Source organism: Cheilinus undulatus, linkage group 6, assembly GCF_018320785.1.
Source record: "Cheilinus undulatus linkage group 6, ASM1832078v1, whole genome shotgun sequence".
Taxonomy (NCBI): Eukaryota; Metazoa; Chordata; class Actinopteri; order Labriformes; family Labridae; genus Cheilinus; species Cheilinus undulatus.
This window is the reverse complement of record NC_054870.1, coordinates 38,546,066-38,573,689: the sequence shown is the minus strand read 5'-3', so window position 1 is coordinate 38,573,689 and position 27,624 is coordinate 38,546,066. Positions and strand designations below refer to the sequence as shown.

General features: G+C 38.9%; 1 protein-coding gene across 1 annotated transcript; it reads left to right on the top strand.

Annotated features, from left to right (window-relative positions):
- Window positions 1-2,864: 2,864 nt before the first annotated feature.
- sfrp5 (secreted frizzled-related protein 5) lies at window positions 2,865-25,217 on the top strand. The gene is made up of 3 exons (XM_041790240.1): window positions 2,865-3,868; window positions 16,580-16,657; window positions 23,635-25,217. Exons 1-3 carry the CDS (start codon window positions 3,310-3,312, stop codon window positions 23,961-23,963), a joined length of 966 nt encoding a protein of 321 aa, XP_041646174.1. The 5' UTR covers window positions 2,865-3,309; the 3' UTR covers window positions 23,964-25,217.
- The last annotated feature ends 2,407 nt before the right edge of the window (window positions 25,218-27,624 follow it).

Genomic DNA, 27,624 nt, shown 5'->3' with positions numbered 1-27,624 from the left:
TATGGAGGACAAGTTATCAAAATACCCACATGATGGGTGCCCCTCCAAATGATGAAAAATAGTAAAGCACCCTCAGAGTGCCCTCCCAGTGGATGATACATGACCCTGTCATCCAGGGTGCTGACTGGCTGACAGAGTGCCTTTTGGGGTGCTCTTCCAGTGGACAAGACATGGTAAAGTGTCCTTAAGGCTGCTCCTCTGGTAGAAAAAAATGTGATAAGGTGCCACCCAAGGCGTCCCTCTAATAGATAAAATAGGATAGAGTTCCCCGTCACTGACTAAACTTGATAAAGTGCACCCTAAAGGGCATCTAAAGCACTAGACTCCTCAGCACAAAGTTCAGTTTCACTGACATCCGCACTTATGTATCTTTGTGGAGGCATAAATATTTAACTATTGTTTGTCCATTTTATGAGAGCAGTGGGGTAACTACTGTCACACATTAAAAAAAAGTTCAATTTTAACCCAGGTCTCACCATTATTTCTACAAGATCATAAGAGCAGTTTGGAGTGATTATATTCATATTTTTCCAAAAATTATGCGACTGATCATGAGAATGATGCCTGGCCAGCTGTTATTTCCCTTATTTTTATATTCAAAAGGAGCTAAAATAATTCAATGATCAGCCAATCAAGAGAAAATGTACCTGCCATCATTTTGAGGAGTATTTAATGAGTTACTTCCTTAACAGGTGGATATTCTTTTGATTTAAGCTTTTTATATGTTTGTAAAATTAAATAGAGTATATTTCAATTTTCAGCATGTTTCTTTTCAATCAAATCAGATCATAACAATCTTGTGTTCTTACATGGGATACTTTTTATTTTTTCGTCGCAAAACAGCTGCTACCTAGCAAAAGCAAGGGGTAATTCTACATTGCAGCTACCTTTATCTTTGTTTTGGCATGTGATGGACTCTATGTGAGCTATAGTAGTACATAGTATAGGAATAGTGCATGCAGTGGGGTGTGGTGGGGGAGGAACTTCATTATGATGGTTTGGTATCCCCGCAGCATGTATGAGGACGTCTCCACAAAATAAACAGAACCATGGGAAATAGAAATGCACCGACTGTGAAAAGTAGGGCAGATAACAGTGTTTAAAATAACAATTTAGCTCACTGGTTCCCAACATGGGGTCCTGGACCCCCCAGGGGAACGCCAAAGATCTCAGGGGGGGTGTGAGGGTCTGTCTGTTCCCTTAACTAAAACCATGACAAAAGATAAATTAAATATTTATACAATGACCATGGACTCATAATAAGCAGAAAATGTGGTGAAATTATATTTTAAAAATAGCAAATATTGGTTATAAGTGGCAAAAAGGGTCTGCAGTAGCAAAAAAGGCATAACAAATAGTGAAATGCAGTTAAATTGTTAAAAAAAAAAAGCATAAAAAGGCATAAAAAAGTGGTGAAAAAGGTTAAAAGGGCAAATAATTGCCATATTTGGGCAACAAAATGTGGTGAAATTAGATTAAAAAGTTGCAAAAATTGTGAAAAGGTGACATAATTGGTTAAAAAGTGGCAAAAATAGTTCGGAGATGGCAAAAATGGGCAGAGGAGAAGTACTGAAAGTCAAAAATTAAGTTTATACAGATGCATGTGTTACCGTAACACTCACTGGACTTTCTCTCTGTTTATAACTGCACATTGTGTGCACTATCTAGAGAAAAATGGACTATAAGCTATTCGTCAGCAAACCTGCACATCAGTGCACCCTCTTTTTTGAACCTCTGTGCATACTTTCTGTGATGTTTAGATTTTATATTTTAGTACTACACACATTCTTTTCTATAACAATCTATTACAGTCTAACCCCTTAAAATTTCATTTTACTTTTATTTTTAATAGTCTCTTAGTATATGTAATCTTCCTCTTTGTTAACTGTTTTGCACCAATTTTGCACCAAACACCAAGTCAAATTACCCACATGTGAAAATTGGAGAGTAGGCCTGATTGGGAGAAGAAACAGTCAGCTATAGATGAACCATGTTATCAGACTATAGCCTTCTATAACCCATTCACACATCAGAATGCCTCACTGTCAGGAGGACTACTTACTCAGAGGCTTTACTTGGAGATTTCTTCTGCTTTCTAGCAGAAGAAATCAGCATAAAGTCTTGATTTATGATTGCAACCCCCTTCAGAAGTGCTGTGTTTGATTCTAAAGCACATTTGTTTTAAACAGACTTGGGAGGTTTGGATAAAAATCAAACAAAACATGATTCTCATCTTCCAAATGATGCAGATCCTCTGATTTCTCCCCAGCTCTGAATATCGTCCAATGACTTCAGGAATACTGTCACTGTTTAATCTAAAATTACAGATAGCCTGCCTATATTTTTGGTTTCCATGCAACTGATTCTTCTCCTGTGAGTTCTTGTTTTCTCACTGTTGAGGTCATCAGAAGTCTTACTATGCCCAAAATGTTTTGAGTTACAGACCTAAATAAGAAGCAGACATAATTAGTTATCTGCAGAGAGATGTGCAGGGAGCTTGTTGAGCCCCTGATGAGGAAATGTCAGAGGAGTAGAAAGTTTAGACATAAGTAACAAAAACAGCATGACTAAGACTAATGTCTTTGTGTTTGTGGGAGTGTTTCTGACCGAAGAATTTTGTGCATATTTGTGAGATGAATCTAAAAATGCAGCTGGAGAGACTAGCCAGAGTTTGTTCACTCTTTTTCTCTCTTGTTTTGGAGGAGGGGTTTTCTTGGAGGATAAGGGGGAGGAGGAGTGTCCTGGAAGCCGCTGGGAGCCTCCCCCCGGGGCTTTGATAGGCTGAGACTGTTGTGAGTGAGTGCAGGGGAGGCCAGTAGGAAGGTGAGTGGTCTGGAAGCCTGTTCAGGGGGCAGGCAGCAGCACGGAGCAGAACCACAGCCTCTTAAAACCTAAGGTAGTCCTCATTACAGCTACAGACTGATAGACAGAGAGCAGGCAGGGCTGGAGACAGGTCTGAGAGAGGGGCAGGGAAGGAGAGTGAGAAACCGTGAACAGGGAAAGTTAGCCTATAAGCAGCCCTACTTGTGTGTCCACTCTTCCTTCCCTCTGCTCTACCTGAGGCATACATAAACACAAACAGAGGGAGGTGTTGCAGGGAGGCTTAGGGGGCCGACTCTCCAGGGAAGAAGGGAATTAAACACTTTTGTTTTCAGTCCTCAGCATCAATACTCAGGACAAAAAGAAAAGGATTACAGCTTGTTTGCCTGCCCCAATTGTTCCTCTCTTCTCTGCATTTGGTGCTCACTGAGTCACTTTGGAGACTTTGGATACGACCTTCTTGAACTGTTGGTTGGAGCTCAGAGAGGCATGGCACACGGACAAAAGAGCCCCAGGTGGGCATTAACCCAGGGCTCCTTCAGCTTGGCACTGGGCCTGTCACTCTTCTCCCTCCTCCTCCTCCTCCTCACAGTCTCGGCTGCAGATGAGTACGACTACTACAGCTGGCAGTCGGACAACTTCCACAATGGCCGCTTCTACACCAAGCAGCCGCAGTGTGTGGACATACCAGCTGACCTGCGCCTGTGCCACAATGTGGGCTACAAGAAGATGAGGCTGCCAAACTTGCTGGATCACGAGACCATGCCAGAAGTCAAGCAGCAGGCGGGCAGCTGGGTGCCCCTCCTGGCCAAACGCTGCCATGCTGACACCCAGGTCTTCCTGTGCTCACTGTTTGCGCCCGTGTGCCTGGACAGGCCCATCTACCCGTGCCGCTCGCTGTGTGAGGCCGTGAGGGACAGCTGCGCTCCGGTCATGGAGACCTATGGCTTCCCCTGGCCGGAGATGCTGACCTGTGATAAGTTTCCCATTGATAACGACCTCTGCATCCCCATGCAATTCACTGGGAACCATGCCACCCCGCCACCAGGTAGGCCAGCTGTGTGCACATGCAGCCACTTCAATGTACACCTTTAATGAAGGATGCATGCATCAAGAATCTGTGCACATTAACAAGCAGAAAGTTCACATTTTAAACATTATAGCATTTATTTTAAAAATATCACTTTGCAAAAGGCTAATTATAACTGCATGTAAATATCTAAAGTAGAACCATTTAGAGTAGAATATATAATAAAACCCTTAATTTATATCCTTTATAAATTAAGCATCAATGCTTAATTAATCAGTCAGTTAAAAAAATCATCACTTGGAATTTCAAAATAAGAAGCATAATGTCTTGTCCTGCTTTGGTTGTTCACAAAATATGACTGAAATAACATTTTACCTAGTATTAATGGAAATAATAGGGTTTAACAAGTAGAAAATGAAATAGTGTGTAACCAGATTTCAAATACAAAACCTGCATATGTCTTGCTACTCAGGACAAGTGAGTGTTTAAGTGCCTGTAAAGTCAGACATATTAAGAGCTTAGAAATAGCTGTGAGGCTTTTGTGGCTACCCTGATGATGGACGGAGTTTTAATTGAGAGAAAAACCAGAGGAGGCCGGTGAGGCAGGGACGTTAGCAGGAAGAGGCAACAGGAGAAAGTGGACGGTTCAGGACGGCTCCCTGCCATCTCCAGCCGCCTCAGGGAGGGACAGAGACAGGCTGAGAGAGTCAGACAGACAGGAGACTGAGAGACTCCGGCAGTCAGATCGCTGCCTGAGTTAAGATGAATGGACTGTGATGTTAAACACATCACAAGTGGAAAGGTGAAACACACTCACAGGCAAACACACACACCTTTATCAGCAGGCATCAATCAACAGTTGATCAATCAATCTAACAAGTGAGTGGATGGAGAATGTCTTAGTTCAAGCTGTCAAGCATGCTAACTGGCCTGCACAGTGTCTGTGAAAACTCACAAGGATGAAAAATGAAGGGAAATTACAAGAGATGGATTGCTAAAAGGGATTATATTCACAAAAATGGAAAATATGATTTAATTTCTCTCAGGCAGTGAGTATGAGGACAGACAGATGGAGCGATTTCGAGAGAGTGGGAATTAAATAGAAACAAATAGATGTGTGCATGTGTGTGTTCACAGCGACTACTTGAGCAGCCTCTTCACACAAGCTCTGAGAGGGGGAGAGAGAGAGTCGATGATGGTCTTTTAGACACTGACGGGGGGGACAGTCCCCACTGTGTCCCAGCCTGCTCGGCTTTTGTTGGGTCTGGCAGCCAGCGGGCCAATTAGCTAGGAGGCCAATTACTGAACTCCCTGCTAATTAGAGGACATGACAGGACAAGAGAGGCAAGCAGGAGAATGGGAACGGCTGAAGTGTGATTGTTCCGAATGGAGAGGAGTGAAAGGAGAGGAGAGGAGAGGGAAGCAGGGGGGAGAGAGTAGAGGCAGACGGTGCAGAGAAAAGCTGCTTCCTCTGCTTTCAATGAGGATTCAAGAAAAAGATTTATTATTCGCTTTATTCCACTTCTTAACTGGTTACAGCCATTTCTCATCGACTAAGGTTGAAAGTTTTGCATGGAAAATATTTCATTTGATCTACACCTTTAAAAAAAATTATAGGAAACATTTTTCAACTGCACATCTGGCCTCACATAAAAGTCTGATTTTGTGAAGTTAGATATTTTATGCGTCATTTGTGATTGCCAAATTCTTTCCATTTTACCTTTAGTAAATCTAAGCATGCGCTATTGTAATAAAACATTTCTTAACAACATCTGTCCCTTTGATTTTTTTAAATCAATTTCTTTAAATTAAATTCTTTAAATTAATTACTTTACTTATTGATTAATGATGCTATTTTAAAAGTTATATAAATGACAGCAGACTGCAAAAACTCAAAACTTAGCAGGTCTGTTTCTCTTACTTCCTTTTAAAAAGCTCACGACTGCATTTTTTAAGTGGCATTCACCCAACAAAACTAGAGAATCCCTTTTTTAAGATGTCACAAGTGATATTAGGCCTGGATCTGTTGTAATGAGTATACACACAAAAATGCAACAAAACAATTTACTGGATAAGTTGCACGCCTCAATATTTTTACTTATTACAGGCAATTTAGATGTTGGTTTTCCCTTGTAAAATTTTAAAACATGTTCGTCTGGGCTTGTCACATCAGTGTAGCTAACCAGAAGTCTAATAAGATGTTTGATTAGAAATGAGATAAATACACTTGCTTGTTTTTCTATTTAGTTCTGCCAATCAAGATTGGCAGTGCGACATATCTTTCCTTTGTATCAATGATGTTCACAGCAATCTGATATCTAACTATCTACTGACTCATCTTTGCTTAAAGAAGCAGGAAAAAGATAGTTCCAGGGTGCAGAGCTGATTTATTCCATTAGGAAAAAGTCTGCTGTGTTTTTGTAGGATCAGTATCAACTATGTGACATTTTGGCTCTGAAGAAACATAACTCATTCTCATACACGCTCCCTAAGAGCTTCGACTTCATCTGTCACCTCCTCAAAACAGGAGACTGTTTGTTGATGTTATCTAATCAAATCACGATCAGAGGCGGTTAGATTACCGATCACGGTGAAGGATCAGGAGAAATATGTGGAGGGATTTCTGTTGTTGAGCAACTTTGTGCAAAGACAAAAAAAGGCAGAAAAATGTTGCACCAAGTTTTTTAAGGAATGAATAAAATGGGGATTATTAGTTAGGTTTAAGAGATTGCATTTGAGTGTGTGCTTATGTGTACCAGTGAAAGTGTGTTAGAGTGGACCTATATTGATGTCGCCCGCAGGCTCAGTCACTGACATTTTGTTGAGAAGCAGAGATTCTCAGATGTGCCGACAAGGCTGTCCCGAGGACAGGCTTTTGGCCCAAAAACACACACAAACACACACTAATGCATGCACGCTTAGAAAAATAAAGCCAGCAATAACAAAAAGAAATCTCAGCTTAAATCTGTTAGAGGAGAGTTTCCTGAGAACCCTCTGTGTCAAAAGACCAGGATGATTTCTCTTCACTCAGGATCATACAAGGACTCTGGTGGTAATCCAGGTGAATCTTTGGGAATTGGATCAAGAGAAAGAATTAAGTGCCGTTCTGCTTCCCTGTAGGGAGGCCCTGATGGTATCTGAGCTATTCTGTGAATAAATGGTATAGCACGGTTGGAGGGCCGCTGTGGAAATGAACAGGAAAGAGTTAGACTCAGTCTATACTTCACATCCAAAACAGCTGTGCTCTGGTTGTGATAAAGATTGATTTTTGACATGTGCATGGAGCACTGGTTTAGCTCAGTGGGTAGAGCAGGTGTCCATATACAGAGGCTGAAGTCCTACACACACTGGTCACAGGACCGATTCCTGGTCTTGGCACTGTTTGGTGTATATCTTCTCCCACTCATTCTTCCCATAGTTCCTGTCTCTTTTCAGCTGTCCTTTCCAAATAAAGGCAAAAGCCCAAAAATAATCCTCAAAAAGAAAAAAAAAAAAAAGATTGATAGTATCAATTCCTAGATTTTTATCAGCAAGGACCTGGAGGACGTAAACACTTGAGAAAAGTGGTGTCCGCTTTGAACACTCTGTGGAGCTGCAGCGTAGAATTGTTAATTTTTCATCTCCTTGCAATGATGCATGTTTACATCACCTGACAACCTCAGGAAAACAGAGATATTAAGATAAACTGCAGGTTTTGGGTGCTTGTGACTTTGTGACAGCCACTGTGACATTATTACACTAAAAACTGCAAAGTCTTTACCAGAACTTCACTTCAGTGGTGTTTACATATTTAGTGGAAAATCATCCCACTTACACAGCCTCTAGAATGAGAGTAAACTAAATGACAGAAGGCTTTATGAGTTTTTGGTGTGGTGAGTCAATCATGCTACCATTTAGGAGGTGAAGGGCAACAAATCCATCATCATCATCAAAGTATAGCTTGTAAATGTTAAGTAAAATTAGGATCATTGTCAGCTAACACTTTCAGATAGAATGATAGGGCTGGCTTAAAGACAGTATTATTTTTGCTTCAGTTAATATATAACATGAACTTCTGTTTTCTATTCCCCTATAGCAGAGAGACTGAAAGCATTTAACCACAATCTTCAACTATTTCGGTTTTCTTTCTCTGTAGAAGAAACCATCCTTGTCAGTCAGTAATATGCAATATATCTACACCACTGCTCCTTAATGTCTCATTTCACTTGAGAAAACTCAGATGGCTCAGACTCGATGAGTCAAAAACCATCTGCAACTTGTGTGATCGAACATTTCACTCTGAAGTGTCACCTTACTTCCTATCTAATTCATAACAAATTCCTTTTTGCATGGTTGAATTCACGTCACAACTTCTAATGTTTTCCAAAATAAATGAGAGTCTGCATCCAACACAAAAAAATGAAAGGCCTGTGAGATTTCTTGACAGATTTGAATTATCTTGTTTATTAATGAAATTTTTAATGATATAATCATATATGCCAAAGAGATGTTGTTGTACATAAACACCCAAATTTGATGATTTCTGGCACCTTTAATTCCTCCTTTTTTTTTTCAAATATACAGCATAGAGAAATTTATCATAATATATGTAACAGGAATATACTGAAAAAAGGGAAAAAAAAAATTAAATAAATGCAGGTAAGAAACAAAGACTGGAAAGAGGCACATCTGAGTCAAAGTGCCTTCTTAAATTTAAAACCACTCACTAAATTAAAAAAAAAAAAAAAAAAAAAAAAAAGACTTCATAAGACTATTTATGGCCTTAAATTTGAAAAGTCAAATTTAAGACTTTGTAAGACTTTTTGAAAGAAACCCTGCATGACCAGACAAGTTCATCTTGCTCGATAGGTTTTTGTACCTCTTGTATGTAAACTGAACTAAAAAACTCACTAGATATCTACATTTTGGGTAAATTTGAGTTTAGAAACTCACCAGGACGCCACCATGTTTTGGTCCGCTCTGGCAGTGTGATGTCACAGTTCTGCAGCGCTCCTCGCCGTTCCTATGTAGTAACCGCTGTTTCAGACTGGCAGCCAGTGTTAGGACTTCATCTCAGAGAGGCTGCACGTCTCACACATGGAGAATTTTAAAATTTGAGGTGTCTTCTATTTTTTATTTGCACCATAAGCAGTTATCTGTCCATCTAGACAGGAATATGATAAATACAGAGCCACATTTACCTTTTTGTGGCAAATATTTCTGTCCACATTTGCAGAATATGTTTGAAATCTTTTTCTTGATGAACCAGATGAAGGCCACGGGCTAAAGTGCGTCTGTTTAATGAAGTTTTTCCCCAAATGTTTACTCTTTGTGAAGCTTTCTGTTTTCACATGGTTCAGGTAAAGGTAAACACAGTACGAAAGTACTTCCGGTTTATGCTTTTCAAAGTAAAAGTCCACTTTAGCATTTCTTTGGAGAAACTCCCTCTGTATGTACATAATGTTTTTATTTTGAAAAGCTCACGGCATGCTTCCACTATACACTGAATCCAGTCACTTGTAGGAAGTTTTATTGAGGTAAAACTTAGGAAATAGGACCCTTAGGAAATGACAGAGCTCTGACAGCAGGGAGACAAAGCCAACACGCAGCAAACTCGTGTCTGGTTTGAAAGCTGTTATGGCAGCAACAGATGCAAGCAGAAAGAATGTCTCAACAACAGTTACTGCATAGAAACAGAGAGGAGCGCTCATAGAGAGCGCTGCGGAACTGTGATGTCACACTACCAGCACGGACCAAAACATGGCAGCCTCCTGGTGGGTTTATAAGCTCAGATTTACTCAAAATGCAGCTATCTAGTGAGTTTTTTAGTTCAATTTACATTTGAGAGATACAAATATCTATCCAACAACATAGATATTTTAAGGATCTCATTCCAGAAATTCAGAGATTGTGATTATGTGACAGCCCTAGTCTTAACTGAGAGATCAACATCTGTCAGTATCGATTACAAAAACAAAATGTAGAGGACGTGACAATGTCCACATTGTGAAATTACATTAGCAACATTTTGTAGTAATTGTGCAATTTAAACAGTACATGATTTTCCCTCCAATTCTAGGGTGTAAAATAAAATATGATATTGCCCAGTACTGGATGCCAAGGACCCATACATTTGTTGCAGTGTCTCAAAATGGGAAGTAAGGTTGTTTGATTTTACTTGTATGATACTTCTTGTTCAAAATTCTGCTATTGTGACAGCCGTAGTGTGTAAGCGAGTATAACAGAGGCCCATGGAGTGCACTACTCAGGTAGATATTGTGGCAGGAGTAAGTGATCGAGAGTAGAGGCATTAAAAGCTCAGCTTAACCCTGTCTGTTTTTAAGAGTACATTTAATCCTAATTTAAAGCTTTTATAATGTTAACATTAGCATCAGAAAATCAACAGGTATGAAAGAATAGCTGAGATTCTGCTCTCTCTTTTTAAGGTGCATGGGGTAAACTTCATAACAAAAACTGCATGTTTCCTGAATCTTCCGGACAATCTGCACGTTGTCCAGCATAAGTGGTAATATTGCATGGTGTGAAAGATATTGTCTGTCCTAGTGTAAGTTACAACCATGCTAAAAGAGACAAGCAGCACTGTCAGGTCCCCCAGCAGCACAATGGGCGCTACTCATGTGGCCCTGGCTGCTATATGAAAGGGAAAATGTGATCCAACGCTTTGTGCATGGAAGACTGCCTCGGCCTTTTGAGGATGTATTTTCACTGTTGTATAGGATTCCTACAGATGCGAGGAGGGCGCTGTGTTTTAGGGGCCCCGGGAGCTGCCTGTGGGCCGTATTTAAATCCTCCCTCTGTTCGTCTGCATGCCGCATTAAAACAGATGTTAGGACCTCCGACATAAATCACACGCTGCATTTCATCTCCGGCACAGTACTGTTTTATGTCATAAGTGTTGCTGCCCGTAACTTAAAGGGTCCAAATGAGGCGTGAGATAGTGACCCACGCATACTTGAAATGGAACGTTCCTCACATAAAACAAAGAGATAGTCTGGCTGCAGAGGATGATGCACAAGACGAGACGATATGAGATGACTGTTAAATTATCCTTTGTATGCAAATATGTGAGTGCAAGGGGGAGAAAAAGAAGCATAAAATATATCTTAGGCAAAATTGGGAAATACTGCAATAATAAAATGTGATTTTAATGTATTTAATTCAACTTTTTAAGTGCCTGAGGATTCTTAAGTGTCACTGAAGACAAATGGCGTCTTTAAGGAATCAATTATGATCGGGTGTTTGCAGCTGCACAGAGTAATTTCCTATTGCGCCATCTTCTCACCACAGAATGAAAATAGCTGTTGTCGTGTTTTAGATGTCAGAGCAAACAAATATTTTTGAGGAGACATCTTATTTTGAGCGCAGTGATGTTTCTCAGTGGGGTTTCTCTTTTTCTAAAGCTGTCAGGAGTTGAAAAATACTTTTAGGACTTTAATCGTTCACATTAGCACCCTTTTTTTAGAGTCTTTTCTTGAATACTGAGGAGATTTTAGGAACTCTAGCCAGGTTTGATGATCCTCTCTCATTAAAAACTAATTTATGTGAAAGAGAGGAGAAAAGGACAGAGAGAGGGAGAAGGAGAAAGTGATATTACCTTCTGAGCTATGACTGAGTCAACTTGTGCGGTTGAATTACTGGACTCCTGCCGTACGTCATTTCCACTCCGGCTTTCTGCTTGAAGATTAACAGACGGGCTCCCCAACAGACCACCTTCCTGCTCACTCTGCTCCCAACGTCATCCTCCTCGCATCCTTAATCTTACACTCCTGACCTTCTCTTCCTCTGCAGCAACAGCCCTGGGAGACAACATTTCCACATTTATCACTCTGATTGAGACATTCAAGATTCTGAGATACAGCCAAAGTTAAACGTAACCCAGAATGCAAATTACAAAAAGCAGCACACAAGAGGCGGTCCAAGTCCAAAGTAAACCATTGTGCTCACGGTTTTATCAGAAGGAATGGTAGGAACGTTCCTGCACTGCTTTGAAATTATGGCAAAGACACAAATGACTTATTGTAAAAGTATTTCGCGGGTAGGAGTTTGTTAAAGAAGAAAAAACTTGCCATGCACTAGTAAGGCAGTTGTCGCTTAACTGATTTCTCGACGGCATCCAAATGGTGCTTTCTTGCTCTGAGCTTAACTACGCTTCATGGAGGGACCACTTTCTCCTAACACATGCTCTGGCATCCACACAGCTGGGCCCCGTGCCAACATACCACCCCTGTGAACCCAGAATGAATTGTGGTGAGGTCTGAATAAGACGTAACAGCATTCAGAGTTGTGGTGTCGATCTTGTTCAGTGTGTGTGTGCCTCTGTGTCTGTGTGTCAATGCCAGTCTTCATGTCAGCACCAGACAATTAGAGGCTTGACCCTGTAGGCCTCGCAGGTCTCCTGCTATGGAAAGCATGGGAACCGTCATAGGAGGAACTGGCAGTTGCTCTTCAAGAATATGGTTCAACTCTCCAACACAAACACGCACTCATACATGCGCGCAGTGGCAGTTCGAGGGTTCACCTCCCCACGACCTGAGCAGCGAAGCATGCTAAACTTTGACCCAGGTTATTATCTGCCCAGACGCTGAGGTTTGGGCCGGGGTGATAACCTTTGAGCTCTGACTCTTAACCCAGAAGCCTGAGCTGGACTGCATCGGATAATCCCCTGTGTGCAAGCGTTTGTGTAGTGTAGTCTGTGCTAGGGTTGTTACAATATCAGAATTTTAAACCCTGATATGACACAAGTCAAAATTGAACAGCATTAATGCTTGATCTGATACACTGGCAACAGAAACAGAAAACCGAGACAACCAGTAATGGGAAATTTTTTGTTTTTATTTATGAAAGATCACGAGCAAATTGCTGCTCGCTCTCTAAACTGCACAAACACACTGGCAATAGGAGTGTGAATCTTTCAGTATCTAACTACTGTATTCTATTTTGATTTTAAATCTATGCCAATACAATTCAAACTCAATTTTTAACTCCAACAATTTCTGATAAATTTCTAATTCATTACAAAAGGAGGCCAGTTTTGGTTATCAGTATCATGCACTACTAATAATCAGTATCAATAATAGCCCTGAACAAAACAACCCAATATCAGTTCACCCTTAATTTCAGGCGCCAAGAGCTAGATTGTAAGGAACACAATTGACAAGCCAGGATGGACACACTCCCTGTAGCAAAAATCCATTTCGGACATTTAATACCATTCTGAATCTTCTGTATTGATCATTGTGGAGTGTTGGTAGCCCATTGTTATCTCTGTGTGTCCCCTTATACAGAAGCTTTTGTCCTCCAAATCCAGCTTACAGAGCCTTCCATCGATGCCATTCCTCACTCTCTCTCCACAGTTTGACACTATCTCTCTAATTACGGCATAAAGCCAAAATAAGATCTTAAAGAAAAGAAAAATAATAAATGTGATTCTGAAGTGAATCAGTCGTTTCCCCCTCCACACCTTTACAGGGAAACGTTTTGGTAATGTTGCCAATGTTTTGGTGGAACTTCAGTGTTATCACTCATAATCTAGTTGCACCAATCAGGGAAGTGATTAGAACACCTCTGTTCCCTTTCTCTCATGGAAGCTTTGAAAAAAAAAGACTTAAAAAACTGTGTTTTTAAAGCTTTGGTACTTTTAGATACATTGGAACATTAAAAACAAGATTTTTTTTTTTTTAAAACATGTCATATCTTTGAAAAATTTTTACATTTTTAAACCCCTGTGTGAGACTGCAGCGTGACACTCATATGTAAAGAGTTTATAGGAGAGCATATTTTGGGTGTGCAGGAAGTAAATGTAGCTGTCTATAAACAGCCCTGCTAAAAAAGTCTGTTCACACAGGCTTGTTTTCACTCACGATATTTCTCTGCCCTGTAGGTTCACCATATACATGCAGTGTTGGGAAGATTTATACACCACATCCTTTCCCCCTCTATGCCTCCTTCTAATATTATTTCTTGTTGTCTGGATTGGCCCAGGGCACTGTTTTGCAGATGAGTGAACTGATATTAGATGTGAGCAGCTACAACCCACCCCTCTGGGATTACACGGAGGTTATGGTGTAATTGTCATAATAAAGTTTTATATTGAAGAGCCTTTGGAGAAAATTGCAAGGTAGCGTGAAGCCTGTATGTGTTTATGTGTCTGAGGAGGGTAGATTGACTTCTTTAAAATTAACGGGGGAAGAAACTCAAAAGGGATGTTTGATTATTTTCAGTGATGACTGTTTTCACATTTTTAGGTGTATTTTTACAGTCCACGAAACACTCATCTCCATCTCCTCCTATTGTACAAAAATATGTCCAAAACACCCCAGTGATGGGCACTAACATATTGCAGTTATGACATGATTTGGAAGATGGGCATATTGCTGGCTTTGGGCCAAAATCTTGTATCTCCAAAATCTCTACCTTACAGGGAATGAAAAAAATGCTGCATTTTTCCATTAATTTAATACTGAATAGTCATAGTGAGCATCTTTTGACACTTTTTTATCACTTTAAAATTTGTTAAAACCCTGACAGAATGTAAAGGGTGACCAATATCACTGATTTATTAAAAAAAAAAAAGAAAAAGAAAAATGGAGATACAGAGTTTTAGCCTGACACCAGCAATGTGCAGAAGAGAGCAAAAGGTAGTGTTACATCCATACATGGAGTAAATTGTTGAAACGAAGAGAAGACTGCGTGTTCTGACCACCATTCATCAGTCTCACTAATCTGATATTACTATTAATTCAGGATGTCAATATTAAGTTGAATATGATTTCAGATATAACATATAGTAACCTTCTCAAGTGTCGCCATGATTTTAGTTTTCTATCCCACACATCCGGTATTTTGTACAACCTTGTGGTGGGCGGTAAACCGGTATCAATACTGTCACCAGAAAAATATTGCCATGGTACGGATTTTTGGAAAACCATCATCACAGTATTAAATACTCACGTGTGGTGCTCATACGAGCTTCAAACAACGCCCCTTTTGGCATAACAAAGTGATGTGTGACAGAAAGCAGCTCAGTGTGAGTCCATACATCGAAATGTTTGTTCTTTCACTAAAGAGCAGCCAAATAACAATGTATTACAATGGCTTAAACGACTCGTTAAAGGTGTGTTTAAACTGGGGATTGCTTGTTGTAAGTCCATGATGAGTATAAGGGTGGGCTGTGCTGATAAACGAGGATGAAGAAGCAGCTGTAGACACTGTAGAAATAGAAACTCACTGGTACTGCTGCTAAAGCTAAGTTAAACCAACATGGTACTGCCACAAAATCCTTCACAATAAAAGTTTGTAGATGTGGTTTACCCAAGGGCTTTTATTGTGAAGTCCCACATCAGGAAATATGGTGTATTCAGTGGCAGTTTGACACACCTCAGCAAGCGGAGAGTGACTAAAGGTTTAGTTATAAGGAAGTGAACACAGTGAGACTTTAACAACTTTTTTCTGAGATCTTATGCTCAGACATAACACAGGGTTGTTTTAGGAGGATGAGGGGGTTGTAACTCATGAATACGCATTTAAATGCAGTATCTCATTGAATTTTGCCATACAACGATATAATACTGTTACTGCAAAGGGCAGATAAAATACTGTGATATGATATTTAGGCCATATTGCCTAGATCTAATACAACCCGAGCTCTCTTGTGTATGCATCGTGTTCAGGCAAGTATATTTACATGAACACTCATAGTGCAACTGTACATGAACATGAAACAGCAAGAGTAAAGAAGGCAGCAAGAAGCTACATTTGTCAACAGAGCTGTCAGTTACGATGATCTTGTTTTAAGCATCTAATCACTTAAACTAAAATTTTTACAAAAATTGAACAATCTGGCACAATCAGCAGGATAAGAACTACCCATGATGCCAGAAACATGTTTGAAAGAAAAAAATTATTTGATGTGTTTTTTTGTTTTTTTTTTAATTATTGAATGTAGTTTGACCTAGTGTGTCCCATCTGTCAACAAGGAGGATGGGTTTATTAGCTATACTGCAGCTAGTCCAGAAGAGAAGCTCTAAATACTTTGGGTTTACTTTTGGATAGTGGTTGCGCCATCCATCATTGTTTTGTGTCAGTGGTTTGTAATTGAAATGTTTGTGAAATTTTATAGGAACAACAAGATTTGTTGTAAAAGGAATAGAAATCGTGTTCTGCCTCATGTCGTATCTCCACTGTGTGGGTGCACAATAACAACACAGAGCCAAGTCAGAGTGAGTGAGGTTAAACAAGCTTTGGAGTAAAGCAGCCATAACCATAAATTTGGAGTTCAAAATAAACTGAACTTGTTGCTTTGGTTTTCGCTTGCTGTTTCACAATGTGTGGCTGCTGTGTGGCCTGTAAGTGCTGCTGGCTGTGACTGTGTACAGAATCACTTCTCACCACGTTTAGCTGCTCCTGCTGCAGAATTTACCTTTCTGCACAGCCATGACCACGCCTGCACCACCAAAATATACACAGTCCAGAATAAAAACATCTTGTGTGGTGTAATTGCAGGGCAAACACCAGTTGGCCTGCTGGATTGCATATTCACTCCGCAGCAAATAACTTCTGACACGAAGAGGGGGGCGAGAATAAGTGGATGAAAAGTGTTGAACACTTAACAATTCCATACCCGCAGGCTTCTGTTTGCACCTCACAAACATAGACCTCAACTCAGCTGTAAAGATATAAAACAATTATTTATATGTAGTTGCTGATGACTTTTTTCTTATGTCCCCTCAGTGTCCAAGGTGTGTCCTCCATGTGACAACGAGCTGAAAGCAGACAACATCATGGAGCACTACTGCGCTAGCGACTTTGGTAAGAAGCTCTGTAAAAGAATGACATATTAAGAGTTTAAGCCATTTCTCTGTTTAAACCTCCAGTGGAGTATTTATCAGGCATTTATGATTTAAATCTTTTCATCTGCATATTTTTGTGCATGGCTCTTTTGCTTCCTGCCTTCTGTATGAGATATGTGATGAATGACTGATTGACTGCAACAAAAAAGAATCACATTGTTCACAGTTTCACATCTACAAAGGGTTAACCAATTATTGATTATTTTGCACTGTGCTGATTTACAAATTACAAATCAACCTGTCTGCTGGCTTTTCTAATGACAGATTAATATAAGTTGAATATATATAAAAAAAAAATTGGAGCAAAGTTCTGTATAGATGTAAAAATATTAAGTTATTCAAACCTTGGTATCAAAGACTTCTATACCAAATCACATTCAAGTGATTTTTAAATCATTCACAAATTTCCAAAGTCAGAATAAAACCACAAGAGTTTGTGCTGATCACTTGGTCTTACTCTTTTAGTGTAAAGTGATCATGAATTAAATTTGATCTGAATTGTTTAAAGGCAGTATTTTTCATATCTTGGCATCACAATAAACTGCAGATCCTCAGTCCTGCCTTATGAAATTTGTACTGTTCAATGACGTGACCACTGTTAACCAAAGGGAGCATCCTTGCCTGCACCAAACACTCCCCTTTGTACCTCGATAGAGTGGATATGGAAAAAAGGTGGACAGAAATCACTGTGACTCTAAAAACCCCCTGTTAAACTAACATAGAAAGCCCGCTATAGCATACTCAGGGGACATTCAGAGTTTGCACCTTAAAGTGTAAAATTTGTCTTCTATTTTTAATTTCAGTCTTAGTTTCTGACTTAAAATTAAGGGTGCTTTCACACCTATGTCATTGGTCTGGACTTTCAGACTATTCCGATTGATCTGAACCAAAATGATAGGTGTGAAACATCCACTGGACCGTGGCATGGACCAAACAACCCAACCTTAGTCTGATTAAAAGAGATGGTCTTGGTCTGGGCCAAACTGAACTGTGGGCCAGTTGATGTTCAGTGTAAAAGCAATATTTTGAAAGGTTTGGACCTTCGTATCAATAACAGGAAATTACAGCATGAGAACCTGGTGTGACAACACCCTAAGATGTTCATTGGTCTAGTCACATATGTGGTCATTTCTACCCTTTATAGTTTTACTCAACAAAAACTCAACATTTCAGTCTAGTTTTAGTCCATAGAAAGTCCTTACATTCTGGTTTTTACTTTCAGTCAAAACATGTATTTTCTTTGCCTGATTCTGGTGCCAAATCACACTTGTGTGTTCTCTGCACTCTGCCAAACCCGGAATACTTACTTTCTACAGCTGAGAGGCAGAGAAGTTACAGATGCAATGTGTTTTGATGGATTTAACTACATTGTAAAAATATTTAATGGATTTTGAATGTCAAACAAAAACTAAACATGTGAGTCTCCTTGAGGAAAACTCAACTTACTATTCAGAGTTTAAGTCAGCAAAGATCAGTCTTTCTCATTGCTGAACATTTTAAGTCATAGTTTCAGTCCATGAATTTAACATTGCAACTGGGATACAGTGGTAATTTTGACAGCTATTTCTAATTTTAGTCTTAGTCTTTAGATTAAATGCATTTTAGTTTTAGTCACATTTTAGTCATTTCTACCCTTTAAAGTTTTAGTCTACTTTTGGTTGACGAAAACTCAAAAACATTTTAGTCTAGTTTTAGTCCATAAAGATTCCTTACATTTAGTCTTAAGTTTTAGTTTAAGCATTTATTCTCTTGCCTAAATCTTGTACAAGTCATGGTAGTGGGTTCTATGCACGCTGCCAAACCTGGGGTCCCTGCTTTCTACAGCTGAGAGGCAGAAGAGATACAGATGCATTGTATTTTGACAAATTTACCCACAGTGGAGAAATATCATGGATTTTGAATGTCGAAAACTAAATTACATTTTAGTCTAGTTTCAGTCATCTTGATGAAAACTACACTTACTTTTAGTCAGTTTTAGTTATCACCAATCTATTTTTGGCTAGTCTTAGTTTAGTTTTTGTCATGGAAAAAGGCTGTTGAGGAATAGTTTTAGTTAAAGTTTTAATTAACACTGTCGGGATAAGAACTGTATCATTACTGTCTGGATTTCAAGACCCACAGCAGTGTCTTTTACCTTCTCCGCTTCATCATGGCACAAAGGTTCAGACAGGTCAAAGAAGCATTCTGGCTCTCAACAACTCCACTGATTTCCCTTCCTTTTTGTTTTTTCCACTCAGAAGATGCAGTCATAAATTTTTCCCAGGTGCAAAATGGGAAATAATCACGGATGGAATCTAGTTTTCAGTCTTGCTGTGAGCAACACTACAAGATCCTCAGTTTAAGCAAATCTTGGCCTGGGACTAAAAACTTGCTTATCCTGGCACATTGTAATTAGATATGAGAGGGTGTTTAAAATTAAATGTTTTATTAAAGCTTTTTTTTCAGTCTATTATGTGGAATATTGGGAGTATTTTTAATGTTTTATTGCAGATTTATTATATTAGATTTTTTTTCTTTAATGGAAACAAATTCTTGCAAACATTTTTAAAAAGGCATTAAGAAGAAAAATATACTCTGATTTATAACCACCTCTATAACCTTTTTCTTCCCATAAATTGATTAATCATTTTTCAGTCCCCAGGGTCCATTCAAACCCATTTCTTAAACTTTCTGGCATTCCAGTTCACTGCAGTTATAACCAGCATACAGAGCCAGAACGTAATTATTCCATTATTTCTGCTCATCGAGGCTTTTGGCCCCTCTCACTCTGAAGCAGCTGAATTTCTGCCTGGATAGACTATTGCCTCAGTCCTCAGAGTAAATGATATACTTCTTTAGATTCGCCCCGGTCTGAACATCCTGAGTACTGATGGCGACAAAAAACCCATAACCTTGGGGACTCATGAAGAACATGACTCATGTTTCTGAACAGATTAGTGAGAATTGTGTAATTGAGAACAAAATGCAGCCAGACTGATTTCTGAAAAGCATTTTATTATGCTGCATGATCCCACAGAGGAATTGTCTGCATTTTTGTAATCAGCCTTCTAGCAGTTAACCACATCTACGAAATGTTCTGAATATACAGATCATGACCCATTATACATTATAAATTAATAAACATCCTACACATCACATCCAGCATCAACAACAAAATACATCTTTAGGCACATTGCTCATAATCTGAGCTGCAGCCAAAACATAGGCTCATCCCATTATTAATCACAACTCCAGTTATTTATTTGTCTGCTTAATTTGGGGATTACATAGATCAATCCTCAAACATGTGGGCAACAGAAAGCAGCACAGAGATTCTTTCTGTTCATTATAATGAAACATGACCACATGTGTTCGCAGATCATCGGCCAAAGATGGACATTTTATTGGCTATTAACGTATGTGACATAGGGTTGAGTAGAGAAGTCAAGATAAACGTGATGTATGGATTTGGAGATCAAGGCAAGAATGACTCCACTGTGTTTTTGTACGAAGCGATAGCTGATTCCATCTTGATCTCACGCCTTTTGAATGTTCTACCTATTCATCTCCAGACACCACTCACCCCCAGAGCATGCTGTACTCAGTGTTTCATTACAATCTACTTTTGATGTCTGATCTCTTTGCATTCCTTGTTGTATCATCCAGCAGCAAATAACAAGAGTAGGAAAGAAACAGGGAGGGAAGTTAGACTAACAGAGTACAGGTATGAAGTGTCCACCTTAGGGGTGAATTACAAAGCCAGTTTAATGGATATCAAAGGTATGTTGAGCCTAAAGCCAATGTATTCTATTGACCTGGCCAGATCATCATTCCAACTTATGCCTGTACCTGTCATGACTGGGAGCAGTTATGTTCAAAGTTTTTAATTTAGTCTGACTGCTAAGGGGCATACATTCACTCAGCGTTAACCTATTGATTTTCTGTCATCAAAGATTTTCTGCTTATGTATGTAACATGTCAACTCTGTGACCTCACTGAATGCATTCACTTACTGCTGCAAGAAACTGTACTCTGCTCCAGTCCTCCTTGTTCTTCACACACTGTATAAAACATGGAACTAGTAAGTGTGGTAACCCATTGGTTTCCCAAAACATTATCATGGCAGTTACCATGCTGGGAATTAAGAGTCCAACTAAGGTCTAACTAATCATGAAGCAGTTTAAAATGTGGACTTAAGGTGGGATGAATTAATATCTTGGTTGCTGAAACATGCTTATCTAAAGGCCGGCTCAGACCACACAATTAATTTTTGTGTCAGATTATGCAACAAAAATCTCATCCTGTTTTAGCCGGAAGAATGGCCACACTACTCTTGGACAATATAGACCGTCTTTCCCTTCAATAGAACTTGAGGTATGAATGTGATAACGTACAGAAAATTAGCCCATTTAGCCTTGCTAATGCATACAATTTCACAATATGTATACAAAAATCCCCAGAGGGAGAAAAAAGTAGGAACTTATTTAATGTCAGTTTGGTAATTAATGATACAAAGACGCCTGTGGGTAGGCATCAGGATTCACATCACTGTTGTCAGGTCAGTGTGCAAGGAAAATTCTGACCAGCCAGCCTTGCTGAGTCGTGGCCATGGGGGGTCTTAAACGCGCCATTGATTATGTCACACTATGAGAGTGTTTGTTGTACCCAACGCTCATATTCAGAACCAACGTTCAACAATGGGCTGTGATAATTTTGTCTTGCCCAGATCTGGCTGAATATGTGTACACTCATTACAGTATGCAAAACAATGAAACATCTACTAAGCTGACAGTTCAAGGTTAAAAGCCTAAAAGGAAGCGTAGTCTTTTGGCATACAGGTTTAAAAACCTTCAACTGTCAGTCAAATCAGCCACGCCTCTTATTATGCCTAATAATTCAACTTTTATACTTAATATTATTTAAAATGATACATTGGAATGCATTTTGTTCTGGAGTATGGAAGTCCACATTTCTGCTTTATTCTCCTCGATGCCCCCTTAGCTCACTTTAAAAAGAAAAACAACTTGTATAAAGACGTGGGCGCAGCTTGTCATGATGATGCTGGCCAGGCAGCACAGAGGGCCCCACTGCACTACTTCTGACTGAATATGGGTGTGCATTCAAAGTGATTCAGGAAGAGAAATTATTCAATCAAATTGATCTTGGTGGAACACACTTGTAGATGAATACATCCAAACACAGCATTGCTTATGCATGTAGACACGCAGATGCAGCACATAGGCCTCAGTAAAGAAGAAGGTGTGAATCAGGAAGTAGATTTAGAGGCTGCAGCCCAACCAAGATTCCTTCTTTGGCATGCTGTCACTTTGCATGCACTGTACATTTACGTATCAGAGTGTACTGAGACATGTTTACGAAACCCTAGAGAAGCAAGCAAGAAGTGAAATGGCGATCTTCCAGCAGGTCTGGGTACAGAGCGTTGTTTCATACCAACCCTACGCTTTTGCCTGGTCCATGATTAATGTCACCTGTCAAAACCTTCACCCAGAGAATTCATTTCTCAAATGTTTTGAAGTTTAATCTCTCTCTGTATTAAAATATGAACTTTAATAAAAAGCTCAAATGAAGATTAAAGTCAGCACTGTGAAAACAGGTGTTTTCTAGAACTGTACCCAATAAGGATGAAAAAACAGTGTCCAGAGATATTAAGATTTTCATGTTTCTTAAAAAACATAAAGGGTAGTGTGTACAAAGTAAAGACAATTGTCTAACACAGTGGGAAAAACCCGAAGATTCAATTTTAAAGCGATATGATTTGCTACAATATGGTACGTAAGATATGATATGCAAGATACAATTTGCAAAACATGATATGATACGATGCAAGACCATCTGTAAGATAGGTGAGATACAATTTGTAAGACATAATACAGTATATGATTCGATATATTTAAGATATGATGTGTAAGGTAGTACCAAGCGGCAACCTCTGGTCCTGAAAAATAAAGCCAATGCGGAAGTGCAAAAAAATGCAACATGGCGAGTGTCCACTTGAAGCCGGCTGCAGGAACATCGGAAGTCCTATGATGTGTTACGATACTTAGGATACAATTTGTCAAACATGATACTATACAATTTGATACGATTAGCTAAAATACAGTATATACAATATGTAAGACACCATACATTAGACATGATACGATACATTCATACAATAAATTTAATTGTCCTCTTGAGGAAGTTTTCTTTTGAATGAAGTGTTGCACACATTTAGCTGCCTTCACAAATAAATAAAAGTGCTACATTAGGGTCACATGTAGAAAAAGACCAATAAAATCAAGACTTCCGACCTCTTAGAATCTGAAACAAGTAAGAGAGTCCAGTCTAAAAAAAATGAAGACTAAGCCTTGCCTTGGCTGCCATGAGACATGGCTTACATAAAACTTAGCCCCCTGAAGGCTTGATTTGCCTGAGATTTGAAAATGCAACCAAGTTCCAAGATTTTGCATGGTAAAATACTTAGGCCTTGTATAGCAAATGTGCTTTACCACAATCATGTGTCCACTTTCTGAATATAAGCTAATATTCTGAATACTGAGAGAACTGCTGGTTTCTCATAAAGACTCATGACTTGTCAGTGTCAAGGGCTGAAGTGTTGACTTGAGCCAGTTTCCAACTACCCTGGTTTTATCTATGAAAACCTGCAACTCTTTTTTGGTAATGGTTTTTCCCCAAGTCACATGCAAAAACATACCCACACATACAAACATACCCACAGGACGCAGTTTTTTATACATGGCAGGAAAAGGTAAATGATGATACTCAAGAGAGATGTAAAATAGCTGCTTCTCAGGCAAAGAGATTAGTGCTGCTCCTGTAGAAACAAGAAATGTTCACAGCTGCTTAAAGTAAAAGGTAACAGCAGAAGATTTAACACCTACACAGTTTCTGGATGTAAAAGACCAAATATCTTTCTCTGTTTCTTCTCTCTTTCAGCCCTCAAAATGAAAATCAAGGAGGTAAAGAAGGAGAAGGGTGACCGCAAGTTGATTGCAGCACAAAAGAAGAAGAAAGTGTTGAAACAGGGGGTGCTGAGGAAGAAGGACCTAAAGAAACTGACCGTGTACATTAAGAATGGTGCAAACTGCCCATGTGCTCAGCTGGACAGCCTGGGCACAAACTTCCTCATCATGGGCCGCAAGGTTGACCAGCAGCTGCTGCTTATGTCCATCCATAAGTGGGACAAGAAGAGCAAAGAGCTCAAGTTTGCCATCAAGTACATGAAGTCCCACCAGTGTCCCACCTATCACACTGTCTTCCAATGATGTGACTCAGTTTACTGTTTGCATGATTCACCATCATTCGCAAAATATCACCCAGTTCTCAGTAGATCTTTATACCCATTTCAACGCTGCAACTACAAAAAGTCAGACCCCAGCACACTTAATTATTACTCCAATTCTTTTTCAGAAAAGAGGACACACTGTAGGTTAATCACATTTTTATCTACTCAACTTATGCATAATTCTAATAGTGAAAGGAATCACCCTGATCAGATCAATTACAATTTCACAGTTGAAGAGTACAAAAGATTGTGCAATTTTCAACTCCCTTAGAGTTATGAAACCCCTAACTAGACTATAACCAATTTATTTCCCAAAGAAAAACAGAGGCTGTTATGCACCCACTCCAGTTTGACTATGTTTCCTTTGCAATTATGCTTTTCTCATTGGATTTACTGCCAATCAATCACTTATATCAAAATAACTAAAAAAATTGACTGTATCTTTAAGAAATGGTACCTAAGATTTGAGACAATTATTGGAGGGAAAACATGATTGATTATAGACAGAGAGAACAGGAATGATGGGGTTTGTTTCTGTGTAAGAATAGCATTTATACTCCACATTAATTCAGACTCTGCAAAGGGCACAATGGCACAGAGCTCCCAGGAACAACATCAAAGCAGAGACATGCCGATGATCTACTTAACTGTATGTTTTAATGATGTAAAAAGTAGGCAATTCAGATCAATACTAGATGATTAGAAAACTGGCTTTTTGACTTTTATCCCTGCCGGGAAAGAAGACCAACGGAACGAGACAGACTGATGGACTGGATGATTCTTCCACTGACTTTGTACAGCACCCTTTTTGTGGCCTGAAAGAGGGGAAACTTGAATACTTTTTGCTTTTTCAATTGGAGAGAGGAAGGTTGAGGCAGAGGAGACAATGTTCTGAAAATGAGTGAAGAATAAATGAGGATGAAAGAGAGAGAGAAAGAGACTCTGGACAGAACCAACAGTGTTGGATTGATAAGTCTCTGGTACTCGCTATTTTTCACTATCGCTCTTCAAATGTTCCTTTTTTTTATACTCAAATTTTGAATTTGCTTCAGTTAAACATATATTGTATAAAGGCAGAAATCATACGTACAGACATAGCACCTGAATCCACTGTTGCTGTAGCAATAAAAGATGAAAATTTAACTTTTACAATATTTTCTAATCAGTTAACCTGTAAGTAGTCTTGTTACTGAAATAACTTGTTTTACAAGAAATGAATAAAATATATTTGAAATTTTTAGAAAGAATGTGTCATTGAAATTTTCTCTGTATTTCATTATGACTGAACCTTAAAGAGAGCAGACGTTCTTTGACATTATGTTCTCGCAATCAGAATAAGAATCAGCTTTAGTGGCCAAGTATGCTTATGCAATGAAGAATTTGACTCCAGTTCACTTTTCTTTAAATGTACAGGAATTTAACATTAAATACAAAAATGAAAAAGTTCAAAAAAGGAAGATTTAAATATGTACAAGCTCTTGCTAGGTAATCTTTCTAGTGTATACAAGTCTGTGTGCATTTATAGTATGGTTGCAAGATGTGTCAAGGGTGCAAAAATCCTAAAGACATGATCAGAAGTTTAAAACATGCAAGGATGTGGGAAGATTTACATAAATAAGATACAATAATTTAAGATAGTTTACATTAATTAGTGCAGACATGCATATGAGGTGAGGCATTTTACAACGGTGAGCTTTCTTACAGCATTTGAGTACAGCAAATAAATTCATAAGGGAAAATGTGAATATTAGGTGAGGCATTTTACAACAGTGAGCTTTCTTACAGTATTGGGGCTACAGTAACGCAGTAAGAGACAATGCAGGATATTTTACATTAAGCAGGGCTAAGATGCTTGTTAAATTAAGGCACTATTTGACAGTCGGTGACTGCTGAGTGGTCATCAGTCCTGGGTAAAATATTAGATGTGTTTAGAAACACATCTATGACTTTGACAGTTTACCGATGCTTGTGTAAGAAATTGGGTAAAGAAAAATACTGAGTAAAATTGGTTGTCCTTTAAATTTTCTGTGGAGATTTATTCAAAAAAACAAAACAAAACAAAAAACAAAACAGAATCTTAGCAAAATTTTCCTCAAAAAAAAAAAGGAAAAAACTTGACTGAACATAGCAGATTATAAAATTGCACACAGACCGCCTTGTACCTTCATCTCTTCTTCCATTGAAGAAAAAAATAGGTGTAACCTCAATTACTCTTTGTACAATGCCAAAATCCTCCAGATCCACACTGAGCCCTTGGCTTTACACAAAGCCTGTGCTACAAAACCACCAGAAATTAATTCTTAAGAGTAAAGGGGTGATGCAGACAGACAGCAGGCTGCAATGTCAGTGACCAACTTTATCGAAACCACCCTGAGCTTAATCACTCCAGACGCACACATAACGAATTTATGGCAGTAAAAAGAATTTGGCATCTTTGTTCTCCAAAACTGCAAAATGGATCAATTGTGAAAGTGTATGATTTTTATAGTTTTCCACCCATATTTCCCAAATTGTGAAAGCTTTTGGAGATGGTTTAGAGCGTGAAAGCCAGTACAACGCTGACCTATTTCCATCTGATTTTTGAGATAAAGCATGCTCTGGGGCTAAGTGTGGAATGACAGAAACAGGACAGGACAGGGATAATGAGTAAAAATGTGTTGGACAAGACTGTCTTTTATAGACTTTAAAAACTTTAAGTCCTGTGTGCATGACCAAACAAGATAAAAAAATAGCCTACAAATTCAGATTCCATTCAGGAGGAGATTACATGTGGCTTAGAGGGATGTGACCAGCATCTTTTATAAAACAAGATGTTTGAAATTAGTTAATGTGGAGCAAGACAATGAGGAGGGAAGGTGAAACAGGAGACAAGGAAAAAACTTGGCTGGATCCCAAAGACGTCCATCAGCAACTCCTCAAAGGTCACTTAATCTAGTTAATAAGGGCCTGATGAGGGACCAGAAACACACACACAGAGAAACACACACACTCAAAAGACACACATCTAGGGAAAACTTTGACTACAGGCTCCCATTGTCTCACTTTCTTCCTCATTTCAGACATACATCAGCTCCATCAACATACATCAAGTGTACCACTGATTGGTTACAGAGTAGCTGTAGAAAACGCCCCCACTAACACAGACATTCTCTCTCCACACACAAGAGACGAGATTTTAGGATGGTTTAAAACTCGGAAAAAAATGACTAAATAAAAAGTACCCCGTTAGCTATGCAGCCCCTTTTTGGTTTAAGTGTTTTAATAATGTATTTCACCATTTTAACCCCTAAATACCTATTGTATCATAAATATATATATATATATATATATATATATATATATATATATATATATATATATATATACACACACATATATTTATATATGTGTGTGTGTGTGTGTGTGTAATTTTATGGCATTTTTTTACCTTTTTTTTGGATTTGGGTAGAAGGTTAACAGGCTTTAAGGGGTTAAGGGCCACTGCTGCCGTTAGCTCTCACTTTCAATACAAAAATGATATAGTCCAGTGTTTTCAACGCTCAGCATCCAAAGTCAAGAAAAAGCCCATAACATAGCTGTTCTTTGTGGCTATGCTAACAGCACTTTCAGTTGAAAAAGATTAAACTTTTGCAACACTGTGC